At 43.1% G+C, this 19,820-nt stretch overlaps 1 protein-coding gene across 4 annotated transcripts in view; it reads left to right on the top strand.

Annotated features, from left to right (window-relative positions):
- BBS9 (Bardet-Biedl syndrome 9) overlaps window positions 1–19,820 on the top strand; it is a 484,979-nt gene that overhangs the window by 113,072 nt on the left and 352,087 nt on the right. For all 4 annotated transcript variants that reach the window (XM_040434317.1, XM_040434316.1, XM_040434315.1 and 1 more), the window contains 2 exons: window positions 13,102–13,276; window positions 17,940–18,024. In XM_040434317.1, the coding sequence (XP_040290251.1) occupies window positions 13,102–13,276; window positions 17,940–18,024 (260 nt within the window). The remainder of the gene's footprint in view (window positions 1–13,101; window positions 13,277–17,939; window positions 18,025–19,820) is intronic.

The following is a 19,820-nucleotide window of genomic DNA, read 5'->3' as shown; positions in this document are numbered from 1 at the left end:
TCCAAGTGGATATATCTATGCAATTTTATACATTTTATAATTTTTCCCATTTAGCGAGTGCCCTTCCACATTCAGATATTGGACATGCTTAATGACATCCGTACATATAGGCTTTTAGCTGATAATCCTCTCCTCCCTTTTCAGACCAAAATGTTAAAGATTTTGACATTAGGTCTCAACAAGGAGACGGATTATATTTATGTTCAACATCCCGTTATATCCATCTTTCATGCCCTCCCTAAAGTCCACAAGTTTTTTTTACCTCCACCAATCAGGCCAATCGTTGCAGGAAATGGATCTTTCTCAGAAATACTATCTAAATGGATCGATTCATTGCTGCAACCATTGGTTCCACTTCTTCCAGGTTTCCTCAAAGTTTTCAGGTCTGTGTTGCTGGCTTTTTCCGATTTTGAATGGAAAATGGAATATACATGGATTCCAGCGGATGTGGTGTCATTGTACACCAGCATCCCACATAATTTGGCTATAACATCCCTTCAATGGTTTCTGCGTCTATACAGTGATTATTCGGTGGAATTGCGGGATTATATGGGGATTCCTCCTCGCACATAATTTTTTTATGTTTAATGACATTTTTTATTTGCAGGTGTCAGGAGTGTCGATGGGGGCCAAGTTCTCTCCCTCCATAGCCAACATCTTTATGGCATGACAACCTACATAGAAAATGCCAGACCGCTGGTACTGAATTATGTCCTTTATTACAAAATCCCATTATACAACATACATGATTAACATACATGATTAAAAGAATCAGTGCAGGAGATAAAAGCAACATCACTGGAGGAGACATACAATGAACGGAGTCCCTATCTTAGAAAAATGTACAAAGACATGATCATGCATATGAGGAATCATACATGATGAGAAAAGGGACATTTACCCATACAGAGTCTCCTCCAGGATGGCGCCAACCCCAACGCGCGTTTCGGCGTACCTTCGTCTGGGGGTAGCGTCATCACTGGAGGACATGGTTTAAATACAGGCATCAGCCAATCCACATACCGGTAATCATTATTCCTACATCACCGGACTGCGCCGGATTTACTCGAATGAACTTCCTGGATGCCGGCATCTAGGGGAACACGTGACCAGCCGGAAGCATGTCATCCGCTTCTGGTCACGTGATCCAAATGACGTCACCTAAGCGCGCACAAACTAGGCGCAGTTCAGTAGCGTCATCCCAACTTTCTTATATGGTTCGGATCCGTCATATAGAGATAACCGTATATTTAACAGGCCGAAAGAACGTACATATGCTTTCAAATTATACCGGATAGACATATACATCAATCATTTAATATGGACATACAGAACTGAAAACCAAATTCATATAAATATAAAAATTAATATACAAAATTATTCACTACAAGTTGGGATGACGCTACTGAACTGTGCCTAGTTTGTGCGCGCTTAGGTGACGTCATTTGGATCACGTGACCAGAAGCGGATGACATGCTTCCGGCTGGTCACGTGTTCCCCTAGATGCCGGCATCCAGGAAGTTCATTCGAGTAAATCCGGCGCAGTCCGGTGATGTAGGAATAATGATTACCGGTATGTGGATTGGCTGATGCCTGTATTTAAACCATGTCCTCCAGTGATGACGCTACCCCCAGACGAAGGTACGCCGAAACGCGCGTTGGGGTTGGCGCCATCCTGGAGGAGACTCTGTATGGGTAAATGTCCCTTTTCTCATCATGTATGATTCCTCATATGCATGATCATGTCTTTGTACATTTTTCTAAGATAGGGACTCCGTTCATTGTATGTCTCCTCCAGTGATGTTGCTTTTATCTCCTGCACTGATTCTTTTAATCATGTATGTTAATCATGTATGTTGTATAATGGGATTTTGTAATAAAGGACATAATTCAGTACCAGCGGTCTGGCATTTTCTATGTAGGTTGTCTATTTATATTTATTGCCATAGGCTAGTTTAGCACTTTAATGTGTATTTAATTGATGGTTGCGGTATCTATTTTGGTAGTATCTTTATGGCATGGTGGGAGGGACACTTTCTTCTCATCGACACTCACCCTTTTTATGATCGGATACAGTGGTATGGTCGTTACATCGATGACCTGCTTCTTGTTTGGTCAGGTGATGTGGCGGCCATACCACTGTTTGCCGATTATCTGAATTCTTGTTTGGAGGCTATTTCCTTCAGTCTCCAGCATGAAACCTGCATAGTCAATTATTTGGATTTGTGCCTTAGTGGGAATTCCAAGACTTCCAGAATGGATACTTCCACTTCTAGAAAGGAACTAGCCGGCAACACCATTTTACATGCAACCTCATGTCATCCCCCCCACACTATATTTAATATTCCCAAGGGAGAATTAATCCGGGCTCGCCGTAATTGTTCTGATTTAAATATGTTTTTGCAGGAGGCCAATAATGTAACAAACAGACTGCTTTGCATGTCCTATTCAAAAAAGTATATTTGCACTGCTAAAAATTCTGTGATGGCTATGGATAGACAATCCCTAGTTTTTCCTCAGAAAACATTGTCTGACCATTATACCTGTCCATTTATCCCCCGGAATCGGGCGACTGTTTTTGTCACTCAATATAGCCAGGAATATTCAGAAATCTATAGGATTACTAAGAAATATTCATTGTTACTGGCTTGTGACAAACAATGGACTGATATAATGGCTAATGGCATCAAATGTGCAGCTTGCAGGGCATCTTCCTTGGGTAACATCATCAGCCCCAGTCTCTTTCAGGATAAAAAAAACGCACCACAGATGGCTTGTGAACAAAGGCAGCTACAAATGTGGTCATCACAGGTGCATTTGCTGTTAACATACCAGGATCAGTAAATGTTTCAGATCTACTGCAAATAATAAAGAATATGATATAAAATCGTACTTGAATTGCAATACCAAATTTGCGGTATATCTGATTACATGCGACCTTTGTAACTTACATTATGTGGGTTGTACTAGTAATGAAATTAAAACTAGAGTCCGTAGGCATATATCTGATGTTCCCCACTACAAAAGCCGCAACATTTCAGCGGCGAGTCTACACTTTGCAGTAGTACATGGGGGCGATACGTCTCGTGTAGTAGTACAGGGGATTGAAAGAGTTGGTATTTCGGTAAGAGGGGGGGACCACAGAAGAAAATTATTAAACAGAGAGGCATTTTGGATTTTTCAATTGGACTCACGACAACCAAGGGGTCTAAATAAAAGGCCCGACCTCATCTTACAGTGTTGAGGGGATGTTTTGTGTTTTTTTATTTTTATTTTTTATTTTTTGTACTTGTTTGTTCTTTTAAGTAGGGCTATATGTGTTTTTATTTTTTAGCTTACACAGTTTTTGTATATGTCTTTGTACTATTTTGTATTATTCGATCACACTGAGTCTATGGCTTTGTAAGTGTTAACAGTAATTGTGCTGGGTGTGTTCTCTCTGGGCCATGTGACCTATTGATTGCACAGTCAGCTGATGAGGGAGCACATAAGGCACAATCTTTTGCACGTTTCACATGTCATGAAGAAGGACCAAAATTGTTACATGGTCTGAAACGCGTTGGCGAAACTGTCCTGTATTTGAATATTTTAACCGCATGAATAAAGTTTTCCTGCTATGACGTGGAGCTGGATTTTTCTTCCATTATTTGTCTCAACCGCATCCAGGTGCGGTGTCCTTGCTCGTCTAGCAGAGGAATAGGTGAGAGCTGCCTTTACTATTACTATGACAGATAGGTGCTCCCATTTATTGGCTGTTTCACAGGTCGGTATGCGATCTCGATCTAGAGGTATATTGACTTTTGTATAAGCTGGAGGTAGATCTAATGTGCAGTTTGAATGTCCTCTAACTCTCAGTCCTTTGACTGTTCACTAATGTGTCTCTCCCCGTCATTGTGGTGAGTTTCAGCTTCACTGGTTCTGTAGCTACTTGTAATTTCTTGATCAATGAAGGTGACGTTACTCTGGGCATCCAGTAGCGCATAGGCGTATACCTTCTTGTTCCTCCTTTTAGGATTTGAAATGCACACTGGTACAACCATTGCTGTGCCGTTGCTTTCTCCTTCCCTCACTCTGCAAGAGAGTACCGATACTTTCTTTCCTTCCTCAGTATCTTTAGGTATTGAGAATTTATCTATCTTTGGACGTTCTTCATGTAGTGGTGTAGGATGGCGTCCTTTGCAAATGCTGCATGTGGCCTTTTTCTTATACTTTTAGTAACATGGCCTTTTCTTAGACATCCGAAACACAGTTGGTTATCCACAGGGCTTTTTTTCTCAGAGAAAAGGTGGTGGAACTCACCCCCCCTCCCCTGGCCACGCCCCTACCCACGCCTAGGGCTGCCCCCTTAAACCGCCCCTTTAGAGAACAGGGATGCAAGTAAAATTGCCAATGGCGGTCGTGACAGCCAGGCTGCCAGTGCCCGTGGCCGCCGCTGCCCTAGTCCACATATGGGCAGTGCAGCCCCTGGCCTGGCCCCTTCCCTCCCTCCCAGTATAAAATGCCCCTATACAGAGCCCCCATATAAAATACCCCTTCTTTTTAGCCTCTGTAGATGTCCCTATAGTGCCACCCAATAATGTGCCAGTAATAAGTGCCCCAATAGATGCCCCCCAATCATGTACCAGTAAGATGTGCCCCCATATCATGTGCCAGTAAGATGTGCCCCCATAGATGCCCCCAATCATGTGCCAGTAATAAGAGCCCCCACCATCATGTGCCAGTAGCCTGAGTGTCCCCCTATCATGTGCCAGTAGCTCCCCGATCATGTGCCAGTAGCCCCCCATCATGTGCCAGTAGCCCCCTATCATGTGCCAGTAGCCCCCCTATCATGTGCCAGTAGCCCCCCTATCATGTGCCAGTAGCCCCCCTATCATGTGCCAGTAGCCCCCCTATCATGTGCCAGTAGCCCCCCTATCATGTGCCAGTAGCCCCCGTATCATGTGCCAGTAGCCCCCCATCATGTGCCAGTAGCCCCCCTATCATGTGCCAGTAGCCCCCCTATCATGTGCTAGTAGCCCCCCTTATGTGCCAGTAGCCCCCCTTATCCCTTATGTGCCAGTAGCCCCCCTTATGTGCCAGTAGCCCCCCTTATGTGCCAGTAGCCCCCCTTATGTGCCAGTAGCCCCCCTTATGTGCCAGTAGCCCCCCTTATCCCTTATGTGCCAGTAGCCCCCCTTATCCCTTATGTGCCTGTAGCCCCCCTTATGTGCCAGAAGCCCCCCTTATGTGCCAGTAGCCCCCCTTATGTGCCAGTAGCCCCCCTTATGTGTCAGAAGCCCCCCTTATGTGCCAGTAGCCCCCCTTATGTGCCAGTAGCCAGTAGCCCCCCTTATGTCTGTTCCAGCCCAAAAGCCCCCCTTATGTCTGTTCCAGCCCAAAAGCCCCCCTTATGTCTGTGCCAGCAGCCCCCCTTATGTCTGTGCCAGCAGCCCCCCTTATGTCTGTGCCAGCAGCCCCCCTTATGTCTGTGCCAGCAGCCCCCCTTATGTCTGTGCCAGCAGCCCCCCTTATGTCTGTGCCAGCAGCCCCCCTTATGTTTGTGCCAGCAACCCCCTTATGTACCAGTAGCCCCCCTTATGTGCCAGCAGCCAGTATCCCCCCTTATGTGCCAGCAGCCCCCCTTAGGTGTGTGCCAGCCTAGCAGCCCCCCTTAGGTTCCAGGATTGTCATTTTTACATATAAAAAAATAAAAATATACCTATACTTACTTACCTCCTCCAGGATGCAATGCAGGCCTCTTCCGGCCTGTGTCCCTCGCTGGCTCAAGCGGCGCGATGGCGTCATCGCGCCGCCTGCACCGGCCTCTGATAGGCTGCCGGCCTAGTGCTGGCAGCCTATCAGAGGAACAGGGAGGGGACACACTTCTCCCTGCCGCATTACAGACATTTGTATTGCCGTCCTGAGGACGGCGATACAGATGAGATGACTTTGGAGATGAGTGAGCGGTTCCACAATGGAAGCGCAGCGCTCATCTTCTGCTGTGCCCTGCCGGCGCCCCCTTTCTGACAGCGCCCCGGGTGGCTGCCCGGCCCGCCCGCCCCAAGAAACGGCCCTGCAGTAACTAAAGGGGGGCGGGCCGAGTCGGAAAAAAAAAGAACGCCCCGGAACGTCGTTCCGAGGCGTTCAGCCAGAAAAAAGGGCCTGTTATCCAGTATAAACCTTTTCTTTTCATCTGGGGACTTCTCCTTCAATTGTTGGCACTTGTGTATGGAGTGGTTTTCTCCACAGAACATACACTTGAAGGTAGCCTGAAGATTTGTCGGTTCTGTCTCTCTACTGATCCCAGTAGTGACTTTGGACTTTCTCTCATAGGTATCTGGACCTTTAGCTGCTACGTTGGCCATATTAAAACAAATTGTGGATGGCACTGTTATGGGGGATCTGTGGATGACACTATTATGAGGGGATCTGTGGATGGCGCTGTTATGGAGGGATCTGTGGATGGCGCTGTTATTGGAGATCTGTGGATGGCACTGTTATGGAGGGGATCTGTGCATGGCACTGTTATGGAGGGGGATCTGTGGATGGCACTGTTATGGAAGGGATCTGTGGATGGCACTGTTATGGAGGGGATTTGTGGATGGCACTGTTCTGGGGAGTGGGATCTGTGGATGGCAATCTTATGGGGAGGGGGATCTGTGCACTGTTATGGGGAGGGGGGGATCTGTGGATGACACTATATAGCATCTTATACTATTTGTGTCATCCACAGATCTCCCCCATAACAGTGTCATCCACAGACCCCCCTCCCCATAACAGTGCCCAGATCCCCCTCTCCATAACAGTGCACAGATCCCCCTCTCCATAACAGTGCACAGATCCCCCTCTCCATAACAGTGCACAGATCCCCCTCCCCATAACAGTGCCATCCACAGATCCCCCTCCCCATAACAGTGCCATCCACAGATCCCCCTCCCATAGCAGTGCCATCCACAGATTCCCCTCCCCATAACATCTCGGCCCCACTACTCACAGCAGACTATTCTGGCAGTAACTTTTACTCAGCGCATCTTTATTACCTTACAATAAAGCTCCGGTAACAGGCAGAGTGGGCGGCGGCGTAACATCACTCACTCACGTGACACACCTGCTCCGCCAACTTTATGAATGAAGCAGGAGGAGCAGGCTCGTCACGTGAGTAAGTGACGTTACGCCGCCGCCCGCTCTGCCTGTTACTGGAGCTTCATTGTAAGGTAAAATAAAGATGCACTGATTTAAAGTAAACCGCCCACCCGCATAGCAACAAAACTGCGATTATTCGATAACTGGATTCGTCAACAACGAATACCGTTATCGAATATTATCGATAGTCGATTAATCGTTGCAGCCCTAATTATATGCTATTCGTGCTTCCTTATTGACGAACTCAGACAACTCTTTAAAACTTGTGAAGTTCTTGCCTAGGTCTAACTGTTTAGTCACATTCCATCTAGAAGCCACTTCTTCAGGTCACTTGGTTAGCATCCTGTGGTTTTCGAGATAGTTGTTTAATACTTCTAGTCTTTGAACATGTGGGATGGCATTGCTGCATGCTTGCAGGAAGTCATCATGCTTTTGTAGTCTGAAGTGTTCTTTAGGACCTATTTTAGGCCAGCTATTCAGTTTCTCTCTAAAGGCTGTACTAAGAAAGGATAACCATATCCTGCATTCAATTTTTCCCAAGCGTGCTTGTAGGCTTCTTCGTCTTTTCTATAGAAGTTACCTTCAAGAACTTCCTTGGCTTCTCCACCAACATATCTCTGAAGGTAGAATAACTTGTATACTGGACTGAAGCAATGATGCTCAATTATCATCTCAAACTTGCCTTCCACTCTATGAACTTCAGTACGTCTCCTGAAATTACAGTATGTTCTGGAACAGGAAGTCTAGCTAGGACTGTTCTTTGTGGTCTTGCTGGGACAATGGTTGTAACATTCTCCTGAGCATTGCCGTGGCATCTAGGAATAGAATCATCCGGTTCTATTTTCTCACTTAGTTCTGAATTAGGTGAGTCCCTTTCTTCTTCTTTTCCGGTAGAGATAGAGAATAAATCCCCACTCCTTTTTCCTAACACTGGACTAGGCCTCTCTTTGTCTTTCTAAGCAGGGATAGAAGGATATTGACTTATTTACTCACTGAGTGCTGGAGATTTCCTTCCATTCTCCTGGGAGTATGTAGGAAAGTAGGAGTCTGCTTCTTCACTTAGTACAGATTTGAACTTATGACTACTCTGATTCATATCCTCTTCGTGTACTGATTCTGGCTTCTATGATCTTAACTACTTTTTGCCTTTCCAGACTTTTCAATTCAGCTTCCATTTTATGGCGCTGTGCCTCCATTTCAGCTTCCATTTGATGGCTCTGTGCTTCCATTTGACAGCGCTGTGCCTCGATGGCAGCTTCCATTTCAATTTCTGCTCTCTTGACAGCAAGTTGTTCAGCTAATTGTTTCTTTTGGCTGAAGTATTTGAGGACTCTGATATATGGGTGGCACTTCTGCTAGCGAAGGAAGTCACACTTGAGATTGTGGTTCCCCCTAAGGACCTAGCATAGGCTCTCATAAAAAGCTCATTCATTCTACTTCTTGCTTTAACTTCATCATAATTAGCTGCAGCTGATAGTTCTCTCTTGAGCGTTACTAAATCTTTAGTGACCGCAGTACATGTGTTCATGTTCCTTACAATATCCTGGGAAGGTGTCGTAAACGACCGCAGGTTGACATATGCTGCCAAAAGCTCTGATTCAGATTCTTCTACCGTCTCTACAATATCACTCAAGTTCCCTTTTATACTTTCTTGCTTTAGCTTTTTACGAATGTCTTTAATGTTTAATTTTCACTTATACATTCTGGTGAACTTTTTTCTTTTCAGTGCTTCTTCTTGCTCCAAATTTTCCAGCATCTTTGGGGTCGGTTTTCTGGCACGTGATGAACGTCTTAGTTCATCTGCTTGGGCTATATTTCTTTGAGGCAAGACTAATGCCTGCATCAGACTCTTCTACCTCAGACAGGTTCCAGTCTTCTTCAACTTCTACTCTATCTATCTTTGCATCCTCTAACAGTGGTATGGTAATACTAGGCTCAGACATTTTACTTTCAATGCTATCACAATTAATACAAATAATAAGATGCCTTTCACTTTAAATGCAATACTGACAGAAATAATTGACTTTCACTTTAAGGCCTCTTTCACACGGGCGTTGCGGGAAAATGTGCGGGTGCGTTGCGGGAACACGCGCGATTTTTCCTCGCGAGTGCAAAACATTGTAAGAAAAAGAAAAATGAGAAAAATCGCGCATGTTTGGTACCCAAACCCGAACTTCTTCTCAGAAGTTCGGGCTTGGGATCGGTGTTCTGTAGATTGTATTATTTTCCCTTATAACATGGTTATAAGGGAAAATAATAGCACTCTGAATACAGAATGCATAGTAAAATAGCGCTTGAAGGGTTAAAAAAATAATAATAATAATTTAACTCACCTTAGTCTACTTGATCGCGCTGCCGGCATCTCCTTCTTCTGTCTCCTTCTTTGCTGATTGTAGGAACAGGACCTGTGGTGACGTCACTCCGGTCGTCACATGGTCCATCACATGATCCATCACCATGGAAAAAGATTATGTGATGGATCATGTGATGACCGGAGTAACGTCACCACAGGTCCTGTTCCTACAATCAGCAAAGAAGGAGACAGGAGATGTCGGCAGCGCGATCAAGTGGACTAAGGTGAGTTAAATTATTTTTTATAATTTTTTTACCCCTTCAGCGCTATTTTACTATGCATTCTGTATTCAGAATGCTATTATTTTCCCTTATAACCATGTTATAAGGGGAAATAATAATCTGGTCTCCATCCCGATCGTCTCCTAGCAACCGTGCGTGAAAATCGCACCGCATCCGCACTTGCTTGCGGATGCTTGCGATTTTCACGCAACCCCATTCACTTCTATGGGGCCTGCGTTGTTTGAAAAACGCAGAATATAGAGCATGCTGCGATTTTCACGCAACGCACAAGTGATGCGTGAAAATCACCGCTCATGTGAACAGCCCCATAGAAATGAATGGGTCGGGATTCAGTGCGGGTGCAATGCGTTCAACTCACGCATTGCATCCGCGCGGAATACTCGCCCGTGTGAAAGGGGCCTAAATGTAACAGCGATAAATGCAGGCAATAAATGACTAACTTTAAATGCAATACTGACAAATTGCAAAAAATACATGACTTTCACTTTAAATACTTTAGAGTCCGTGTACTACAAACTGTCCTTTGTTTTACTTTAAAGTCTCTTATTTCTGAACAAAAAAATGTCTCTTTATGCCAAAGCCTATATGCATTGATAACAGCCGGTTCAGACCTGAGCGTTTTACAGCACGTTCCTACGCGCTGTAAAACGCTCAACAAGGAGAAACCAATGCTTCCCTATCGGCATGGTTCTCACCTGGGCGTTTTACAACGCGTACGATCGCTCTGTAAAATGCCCGACGCCCCAAGAAGTTCAGGAGCTTCTTTGGGGCGTAGTGTCGCGCGTTCCCGTACATAGACTTCCGGGAACGCGCGACTATGGGCGACTAATCGCGCAAACAGAGCGATCCTTCGGTACGCTCAGGTCTGAACCCAGCGTAAGTAGTAAAAGGAAAGCTCTGACCTTATTCTGAAGAGCAGGCACAAATGTCAGTCTTAAAAGAGACGTGTCTTTTCTTGATATGATGCGATGCTCTGTGCAGACTTGCAATGCTCTGTGATGACTTGTGATGCGCTGGCTTGTATACGCTGCTGCAGGCTTTGGGCCTAGTGGCGGGAAACTAGCTGGCTGTAGTACGTGGTCTCTCCGTGGATAGCGGTGCGGGCACTCTAGCTCTGGATTTTGGCCTCCCACCATGCGTCTCTTTCTCTCTCTACGGATCCCAGGAGGGTTGGCGCTCTTTCTCTCACTATTTTGCCGTTCTGCCACTTTAAGAGTCAGCTGCAGTTTGACTAATGCACACGTTCTATGGCCTCTATGGTAGCTCTGCTGAGGTGTCTTTGCTTGCTCACTCATGGGACAGTTGCTGCGTGGCGGTATATGCTGGCGCTCCGCTGCTCTAATGCGGCTCTTTACTGTGCAAGTTGAGTTCAGTTCGCCCTCTTAGAATAATAGTTCCACTGTGGCAGGCGCAGCACTATGAAGTGCCTTTTGGGCTGTTGCATTAGAAGAATTTTGATATCTCTGACTTTTAGTCTAACCAGACTGTCTATTACTCTGTAATTCCTCTATCTCTGTTCTATGGAAACAGTAGGTTTAAAGAGCACACCAAATGCTTGAAATAACTTCTTTATTAACTTCAACTTTTCTTCATATATAACACTGCCTCCTCCGCTGCAGATAAGATGGTGGTTCAACTGTTCAATCTTGTCATTCAACATAAAATGTTGGATATATTTCTCTCTTGAGTATCTGTACTCCCACTTTAAGTTATTTAAGGACTTTATGATCTCTGTGAGAGGTATATCTGAGGTCTAACTAATAGTTCTACTTGCTGAATTTGGTCGCAATTTACAATATGCAGTTAGCAGTAACTATTTGCAGATTGGTTGAAGTATGATCTGGTATAGTTGTATGCAATTTGGATTGCAATATGGAATTTGAATTTGGATTGTGAACTTTGTAGTTTACAATTGGGGCACCTGTAAGTCAACACACATATAACTGGCTCAGTATACAGTTCTAATCACTATATTAACAGTAGGAACATTATATAACTGTTTTAAATACCTATTTTAGCCTCTTACTTCCATAAAACAAAGCTCTTAGTGGAGTATGTGTCTGTTCAGCTCCTCTCTCTGGTGAATAATGATTTCAACAGCTCCTGCTAGGGGGATTTCCCACGCAGGCTGTGTGTGAGGCTGGCTGTGATTGGTCAAGACTCCTGCCCAGCAACAACAGTTTAACTCTATGATTTGTTGTTTCTGCTGTGTCATTGAGCTTACCTCACATCCATAGAATTAATCTTAAAGGCATATTATCTTTTCTGCTTCTGTGAACACAATATATAACAGTTATATGACATCTAAAACATGAAGTCACTGTAAATAACTCTGCTTTTTGTCTTTAACACATAGACATAGGAACTGTATTAAGGTTATTGGCAGGTCTAGCTATATAAGCATATAAGCTATGTTAGCAACCTAGGACAGGTCTTAGCTGGTCAGCTACACCACTGATGTCAGACTTTGGCTGGTCCTACATTCTAATTGTTTTCCTTTGGAAACTGAAGGTACACTTTAAAGTTGAATGCCATATTTTACAGTTGTGACTGTAACTGAAAAAATTGTCTTAAATCTGAATGCATGGCATGGGCGAGATTCACCAGTGTTTTTATTTTTTTACCAGAATCTTAGAATGGTATAAAGTAGCAAACCGGGTAATACCTTAATGCTTCCTCGACCCACCCTTCGCATCCTATTCTCCCAACCAGTTTCTGTATTATTTGAACACTGCAGCTAATCACTGACTGCAGCAGTAGCCGCAAAAGTGTCTACTGTGGGCAGCAGTTGGCATATATCTGTGTCTAAACATCATCACTGTAAGCCGTAAGTATAGTAAGAGGTATTAGTATTTTATACCATTCTAAACTTTGGGTCAAAAATTTCAAGGGACTGGACAACCCTTTTAATGTGTCTGTGCACACTTTAATAATGATTGAACTGTTTCAGACCATGTAAAGCCACATCCTGTTGACAGAGGAATAGTAATAGTTATTATTGCACAGTATGCAGTCTTAAAGGCTATGTGTTATCAGAATATGACATATCATGCTTTTGTTATAAACATTTAACACAATACATTGACATTTCCTGTTCTTGTCTCAATAACTCCTATGGAAGTGAAGGCCACCTCTCTATTCATTCTGTGTCTGGGTGTGGCAGCTGCCTAACCAGGCGATTCATCGGAAACCTCGATTTCCACATATGTGTGGGTCCCAATGGTGCCTCTGTCTTACATTTATGGCATATTATGTACAAGTTGGAAATACCACTGTAGATCTGACTAATGAAAGTAAATATCTGAGACCGTCCCATGATTATGTAATTATTACTGATATATTTCAATTAGTCAAGTATTAACGGAAATGTATTTTCTTCTACAGGTCGAGATTTGATTTGTATTCAGTCAATGGATGGGATGCTTATGTTCTTTGAGCAGGAGAGCTATGCATTTGGACGTTACCTGCCAGGGTTCCTTTTACCAGGTCCCCTAAGATACAGTCCTAAAACAGATTCCTTTGTTACTGTGTCTTCTTGTCGACAGGTCGAAAGCTACAAGTGAGTGTAAATGTAATGTTCTGAGTACAAGAAATCTAAGATGTTGTCAGAGACAAATTATGGATTAAAATAACAGCATTATGTGCTAACAGTGAAAGAGTTTTCCAGGTATATGTTGGCTAGAATGTTAGCAGCTTCCATTACGCATGTGCTAGTTTTCCTTGCCTTGTGTAGTGTTACTTATTGGAGGACACTTAGTCTGGTCACATGATGAGCAACCATGTAGGGATTAGAGCACCATACAGTCAGTGATGAAGATTGGACTGAATAAGTGAGCAGCACTATACAAAGCAAGACACAAATCTTCTAATAGTATTATATTAAAGGGTAACTGTCATATATTTTTTTCCATGTAATTGAATTGGTCTGACTAAGTTTTCCGTAGTTACCTAGTTAATACTTTTGTATAGGTATTGAATTACCTAGTAATTGCAGCATGTTCTTTTCTCCCCCAGGCATTTCAGTGGTGTGGCGTTGCTAGGTGTCCTCCGTCTCCTATCTTCTATATACAGAAGACGGAGGATGTAATAGTGGGCAGTCCCGAACGCTGCGTGCGTGCTCCCGTCGGATCGGGATAGTGCCGATATACGCAATAAAATTTGCGATAAAAATTTGCGATCAACTACTCAGGAGGAAGAGGGCGTGTTTAAGTCTGGAGAAAGCCGATTAGTTAGGGTGAGGGTGCGCGTTCCCGAGATGAGCCAAATGAATTCTGGTTAGTTAGGGAGGGAGGTCTTAGCCTTTAGGGTAAGGGTATCGGCGGCCATCTTGAAAAGATAGTCAGAAAGAAGTCTTGTGAGGAGCAGTTGCTATGGACGGAATCTTATTAAACAAGTGGTACGTGAACACAATAATTAGTGATAATGGATTATCACCACAGCAGCAACAACATAGTAACATAGTATATAAGGCAGAAAAAAGACATTTGTCCATCCAGTTCGGCCTGTCATCCTGCAAGTTTATCTAGAGGAAGGCAAAAAAAACCCTGTGAGATATAATCCAATTTTCCCCACTTTAGGGGAATAAAAAATTCCATCCCGTCTCCAATCAGGCAATCAGACTAACTCCCTGGATCAACGACCCCTCTCTAGTAGCTATAGCCTGTAATATTATTATACTCCAGAAATACATCCAGGCCCCTCTTGAATTCCTTTATTGTACTCGCCATCACCACCTCCTCAGGTAGAGAGTTCCATAGTCTTACTGCTCTTACCGTAAAGAATAATCCTTTTCTATTTTTCTGTACAAACCTTCTTTCCTCCAGACTCAGAGGATGTCCCCTTGGGGATAAATAGATGATGGGAGAGATCTCTGTCCCTGATATATTTATACATATTAATTAGATGTCCCCTCAGTCGTCTTTTTTCTAAAGTGAATAACCCTAATGTTGATAATCTTTCAGGGTACTGTAGTCCCCCCCATTCCAGTTATTACTTTAGTTGCCCTCCTTCTGTACCCCCAACATATATGAAAAATGAATTTTGAGTGAAAATATGACAGTTATCCTTTAATAACTGACTTTATGTGCTGAAAAAATTGAATAAAATAAAATTAGGCAGCCACTTTAAATCCCCCTCCCACTGATTAGCCCGAGCTGAGTTTGTTCAAGCAGAACAGGACAATATTATTTTGAGTAGGTCCAACGGTGGGGGAAGAATGTTTCTGAGGACTCTTCCTCAGGTCGAATGCAAGTAGAATTGCCTTCTTGGTCTTGCTCAATGAACATGGCTCGAGTTGTCTGAATTAGATTAGTTTGAAGTGAGAGCTGCATATAGTGAGTGTACTTGCAACTTGCAGTTTAGTCTGTCTGGAGGAGGAGAGGGTTGGCTGGAGAGGGAAGAGCAGGCAGCATGGAAGGAGAGGAGGAGGCTCACAGACCTTCCTCCTCTACCTCTATGGGTTTAAATTATCCCAGGAAAAAGGGACAAGAATAAACCTTGTTACTATCCCACCCACCCCCATCAGTCAGACAGCATACAATGCATTTGGAAAGTCTTCAGACCCTTTCACATTTTTAACATTTTGTTTTGTGGCTGCGTGCTTAATAAAAAAAAGTTTTCCTCCATCAACCTGCAAGTGAAAACAAGATTTTAGAAATGTTTGCAAATTTTATTAAAAATAAAAAAAATTTTTTTTTGCAAGAACATAAATATTCAGACCATTTTCTTTTGACACTTGCAATTGCTCTGGGGGCCTCTCATTTCTCTTGATCATCTTTGAGATGTTTCTACAGATTGATTGGAGTCCACCTGTGGTAAATTCAGTTGATTGGACATGATTTGGAAAGACACAGGCCTATCTATATAAGGTCTTACAGTTGACTTCCTGGAGAGCTACGAGACAGGATTTTGTGGGGGCACAGATCTGGAGAAGGGTACAAAAAATTTCTGCTGCACTGAAAGTTCTTCCCAAGAGTACAGTGGCCTCCGTGATTCTTAGATGGAAGATGTTTGGAACAACCAGGACTCCTGGAGAAAGGCCTCGGTATGAGAGGTGACCAAGAACCTAATGGTCACTCAGACTGAGCTCCAAAGATCCTCTGTGCAGATGGGAGAAACTTCCAGAAGGTCAACCATCACTGCAGCACTCTCCCAAATTGGGCTTTATGACAAAGTGGCTAGAAAGAAGCCTCTTCTCAGTAAAAGACACTTGAAAGCCTTCCTAGACTTTTCAAAAAAGCATCTAAAGGACTCTCAGGCTTTGAAAAACAAGATTCTCTGTATGATGGTAAACCAAGATGAAACTTTTTGGCCTCAATGCTAAGCTTGATATCTAGATGAAACCAGGCACTGCTCAGCAGCTGCCTAATACCATACAGTGAAGCATGGTGGTGGTAGCATCATACTGTGGGGTGCTTTTCAGTGGCTATGACAGCTGAACCAGAAACTGGGCTGAAGGTTTACAAACAAAACAATTACCATAAGCACACAGCCAACACAACACAGGAATGGCTTAGGGACAACTCTGAATCTCCTTGAGTGGTCCAGCTAGAGCCCTGGCTTGAACCCAGTCGAATATCTCTGGAGAGACCTGAAAATGACTGTCCACGGACAGTCACCATCCAACCTGACAGAACTTGAGAGGGTCTGCAGATAAGAATGTCAGAAAATCCCCAAATCCAGATGTGTAAACTGTAGGCTGTAATCACTGACAAGGGTGCTTTAACTAAGTACTGACTAAAGGGTCTGAATAGTTATTTCACTGCAATATTTTGGTTTTTCCTTTTCAATAAATTAGCAGAGATTTCAAACATTCTCATTATGAGATATTTAGTGCAGAATGATGGCGAAAACTTAAATATGTTTTCATTTTAGCACAAAGCCGCAACTCCATAAAATCTGAAAAAAGTGAAAGGGACTGAAGACATTCACAATGCATTGTACATGCTCTCTGATTGTCACGTATGGTGGGGGCCTTTTTGTCAGAAAAGAAGTGAAAACTTGAGTACCTTCTTATTTAATCACTTCTCTACAATTATTTGATTAACTCCTGAGACTGACCAAAGTAACTAAAGGTCCCTTTATACGGACCGGGAATACACTTGATAATTGGTAATGAGCTTTCATAGGAATGCTCATTAGCGATTATCTGCTGGTGTAAAGGTGCCGCCGATTACCTGATGAATGAGTGAAACGCTCGTTCGTCAGGTAATTACATAGTTTGTGTAGTCACCGAAATCATTGTTTGCCGGCAGCTATGTAAAAATGATCTGCTGCCGGCAAACAGCGAGTTTGTATGGGGATGAGTGATGGCATAATGTGGAGGAGATCGCTGCAGGTTAATGCGGCGCTCTTCACCACTGACGAGCAGGTGGTGTTGATGGATTATTCTGGCAGTTTGTTGGCGGTTTCTGAGAAGCCAGTTCAAAAGTGGCAACCAATATGGCTGCAATTCCTCGTGTCATATTTTAAAAATGTCCTCCACAAATGGATAGAAAAATGGAATCCTGTATGTAAACAATTATTATTAGTTGTCTTTATATATATATATATATATATATATATATATATAATATAGTGTTTTCAAATTTTTATCTGTAAAGAATAAATCCAGGCAACTGGACTCACTGTAGATTTCTTGAAACCGGAGCTCAATACCGAAAAAAAACGGATCAGTTTTATCCTAATGCATTCTGAATCGAGAGCATTCCGTTCCGGATGCATCAAGATCATCATTTCAGCCCCTCTTACATTTTTTGGACTGAGAAAATACTGCAGCATGCCGCAGTTTTCTCTCTGGCCAAAATACTGAACACTTGCCGAAATGCCAGATCCAGCATTAATTTACATTGAAGTGTATTAGTGCCGGATCCAGCATTAAGTGTTCCGGCAAAATGGATCCGGCTTTCCGGTCTGCGCATTCCTTTAAAAATGCAAAAAAAATTAATACCAGATCCGTTTTTTCGGATGACACCGGAGAGACGGATCCGGTATTTCAATGCATTTGTCAGACGGATCCGGATCAGTCTGACAAATGCCATCTGTTTGCGTCCGGATTGCCGCATTCGGCAGGCAGTTCCGGCGACGGAACTGCCTGCCGGAATCCTCTGCCGCAAGTGTGAAAGTACCCTTACTACAATATGGTTTTGCAGTTTGATTACATTTCCAAGTTTTGTTTGGACCCTATTGTAGCTTTGATCTAATGCATCGTTCTCTCTGCACAGATACCAGGTACTGGCTGTTGCAACAGAGGCAGATACTAAAAAGGAGAAAGAGCAGCAAAAAATGAGTTCAGGCAAGAAACTTCTGGTAAGTTATTCACCAGCAATGACGTGTCTTTATGTAACCTTGATATTTACCTATATAAAATAGCAGTGTTATCTGTAATATCAAAAAGAGAAACAAACATTTTAAACTGATAAAAAGATAAATTAAAATAGACAAACCAACAAACGTTTCTTTATCAATGAAGAGAGTAGGAGAAGAGAAATACACATGCAGTATTAGTGTAGAAAAATATCAACTTGTCTCCAAATTCAAAAAGTCCAATTCGGTGACCATAAATCATGCAGGTGAACTTATTCCATATGGTTTATATCCGAAGCGGAGGCAGACGGAAGTGTGACCTCACGCACCTACTATATTTTAGAGAGCATCCCCTTTCATAAGAAGTGGGATGCCCCACAAAACATAGCAGTTGCTTGTGGTTATATATACTAAGTTTACCTACACAATTTATGGTCACCAAATTGGACATTTTGTATTTGGAGGCTTGCGTTGATATTTTGCTGCACTGGTATTGCATAGTGCATTGTTCATAGCAAATATAAAAGTAATTGCATCATTCAAGCATGCTATGAACCTTTCCTGATACGTACATATGTCTGTTTAAGGCTACTTTCACACTTGCGTTCGGAGCGGATCCGTCTGGTGTCTGCACAGACGGATCCGCTCCTATAATGCAAACGATGGTGTCCGTTCAGAACGGATCCGTCTGCATTATATTTCAGAAAAAAATCCAAGTGTGAAAGTTAGTCAGACGGATCCGTCCAGACTTTGCATTGAAAGTCAAAGGGGGACGGATCTGTTTGAAATTGCACCATATTGTGTCATCTTCAAACGGATCCGTCCCCATTGACTTACATTGTAAGTCTGGACGGATCCGTTTGGCTCCGCACGGCCAGGCGGACACCCGAACGCTGCAAGCTGCGTTGGGGTGTCCGCCTGCTGAGCGGAACGGAGGTCAAACGGTGCCAGACTGAGGCATTCTGAGCGGATCCGCATCCACTCGGAATGCATTGGGGCCGTACGGATCCGTTCGTGGCCGCTTGTGATAGCCTTCAAATGGAACTCACAAGTGGAACCCCGAACGCTAGTGTGAAAGTAGCCTTAGTTACATAGCAATTCTGGAGCATCTATTCTTATGACTATGTTGTGCCATTCATCTTATTTCTACCAGAAAACCCTCTTAACCCCTTCAGGACCCTGCCATTTTTCACCTTAAGGACCAGGCCATTGTTTGCAAATCTGACATGTGTCACTTTATGTGGTGATAACTTTAAAACGCTTTTACTTATCCAAGTCATTCTGAGATTGATCTCTCGTCACATATTGTACTTCATGACAGTGGTAAATTTAAGTCAAAATATTTCATTTTTATTTATAAAAAAAAAAAACTAAAATTTGGAAAAATTCGCAATTTTAAAAATTTCTATTTCTCTGCTTTTAGAACAGATAGTGATACCTCCTAAAATAGTTATTACTTGACATTTCCCATATGTCTACTTCATGTTTGGATCATTTTGTAAATGACAGTTTATTTTTTTGGGACGTTAGAAGGCTTAGAAGTTTAGAAGCAAATCAGGTCTGAAGTCACTTAGTGGGGCTTACATAATAGAAACCACCCATAAATGGCCTCATTTTAGAAACTACACCCCTCATGGTATTCAAAACTGATTTTACAAACTTTGTTAACCCTTTAGGTGTTCCACAAGAATTAAAGGAAAATGGAGACGAAATTTCAGAATTTAACTTTTTTGGCAGATTTGCCAATTTAATCCATTTTTTCCATTAACAAAGCAAGGGTTAACAGCCAAAAAAACTCA

This window comes from Bufo bufo, chromosome 5, assembly GCF_905171765.1.
Source record: "Bufo bufo chromosome 5, aBufBuf1.1, whole genome shotgun sequence".
In the NCBI taxonomy this organism is placed as follows: domain Eukaryota; kingdom Metazoa; phylum Chordata; class Amphibia; order Anura; family Bufonidae; genus Bufo; species Bufo bufo.
This window is presented reverse-complemented; position numbering and strand designations above follow the sequence as displayed.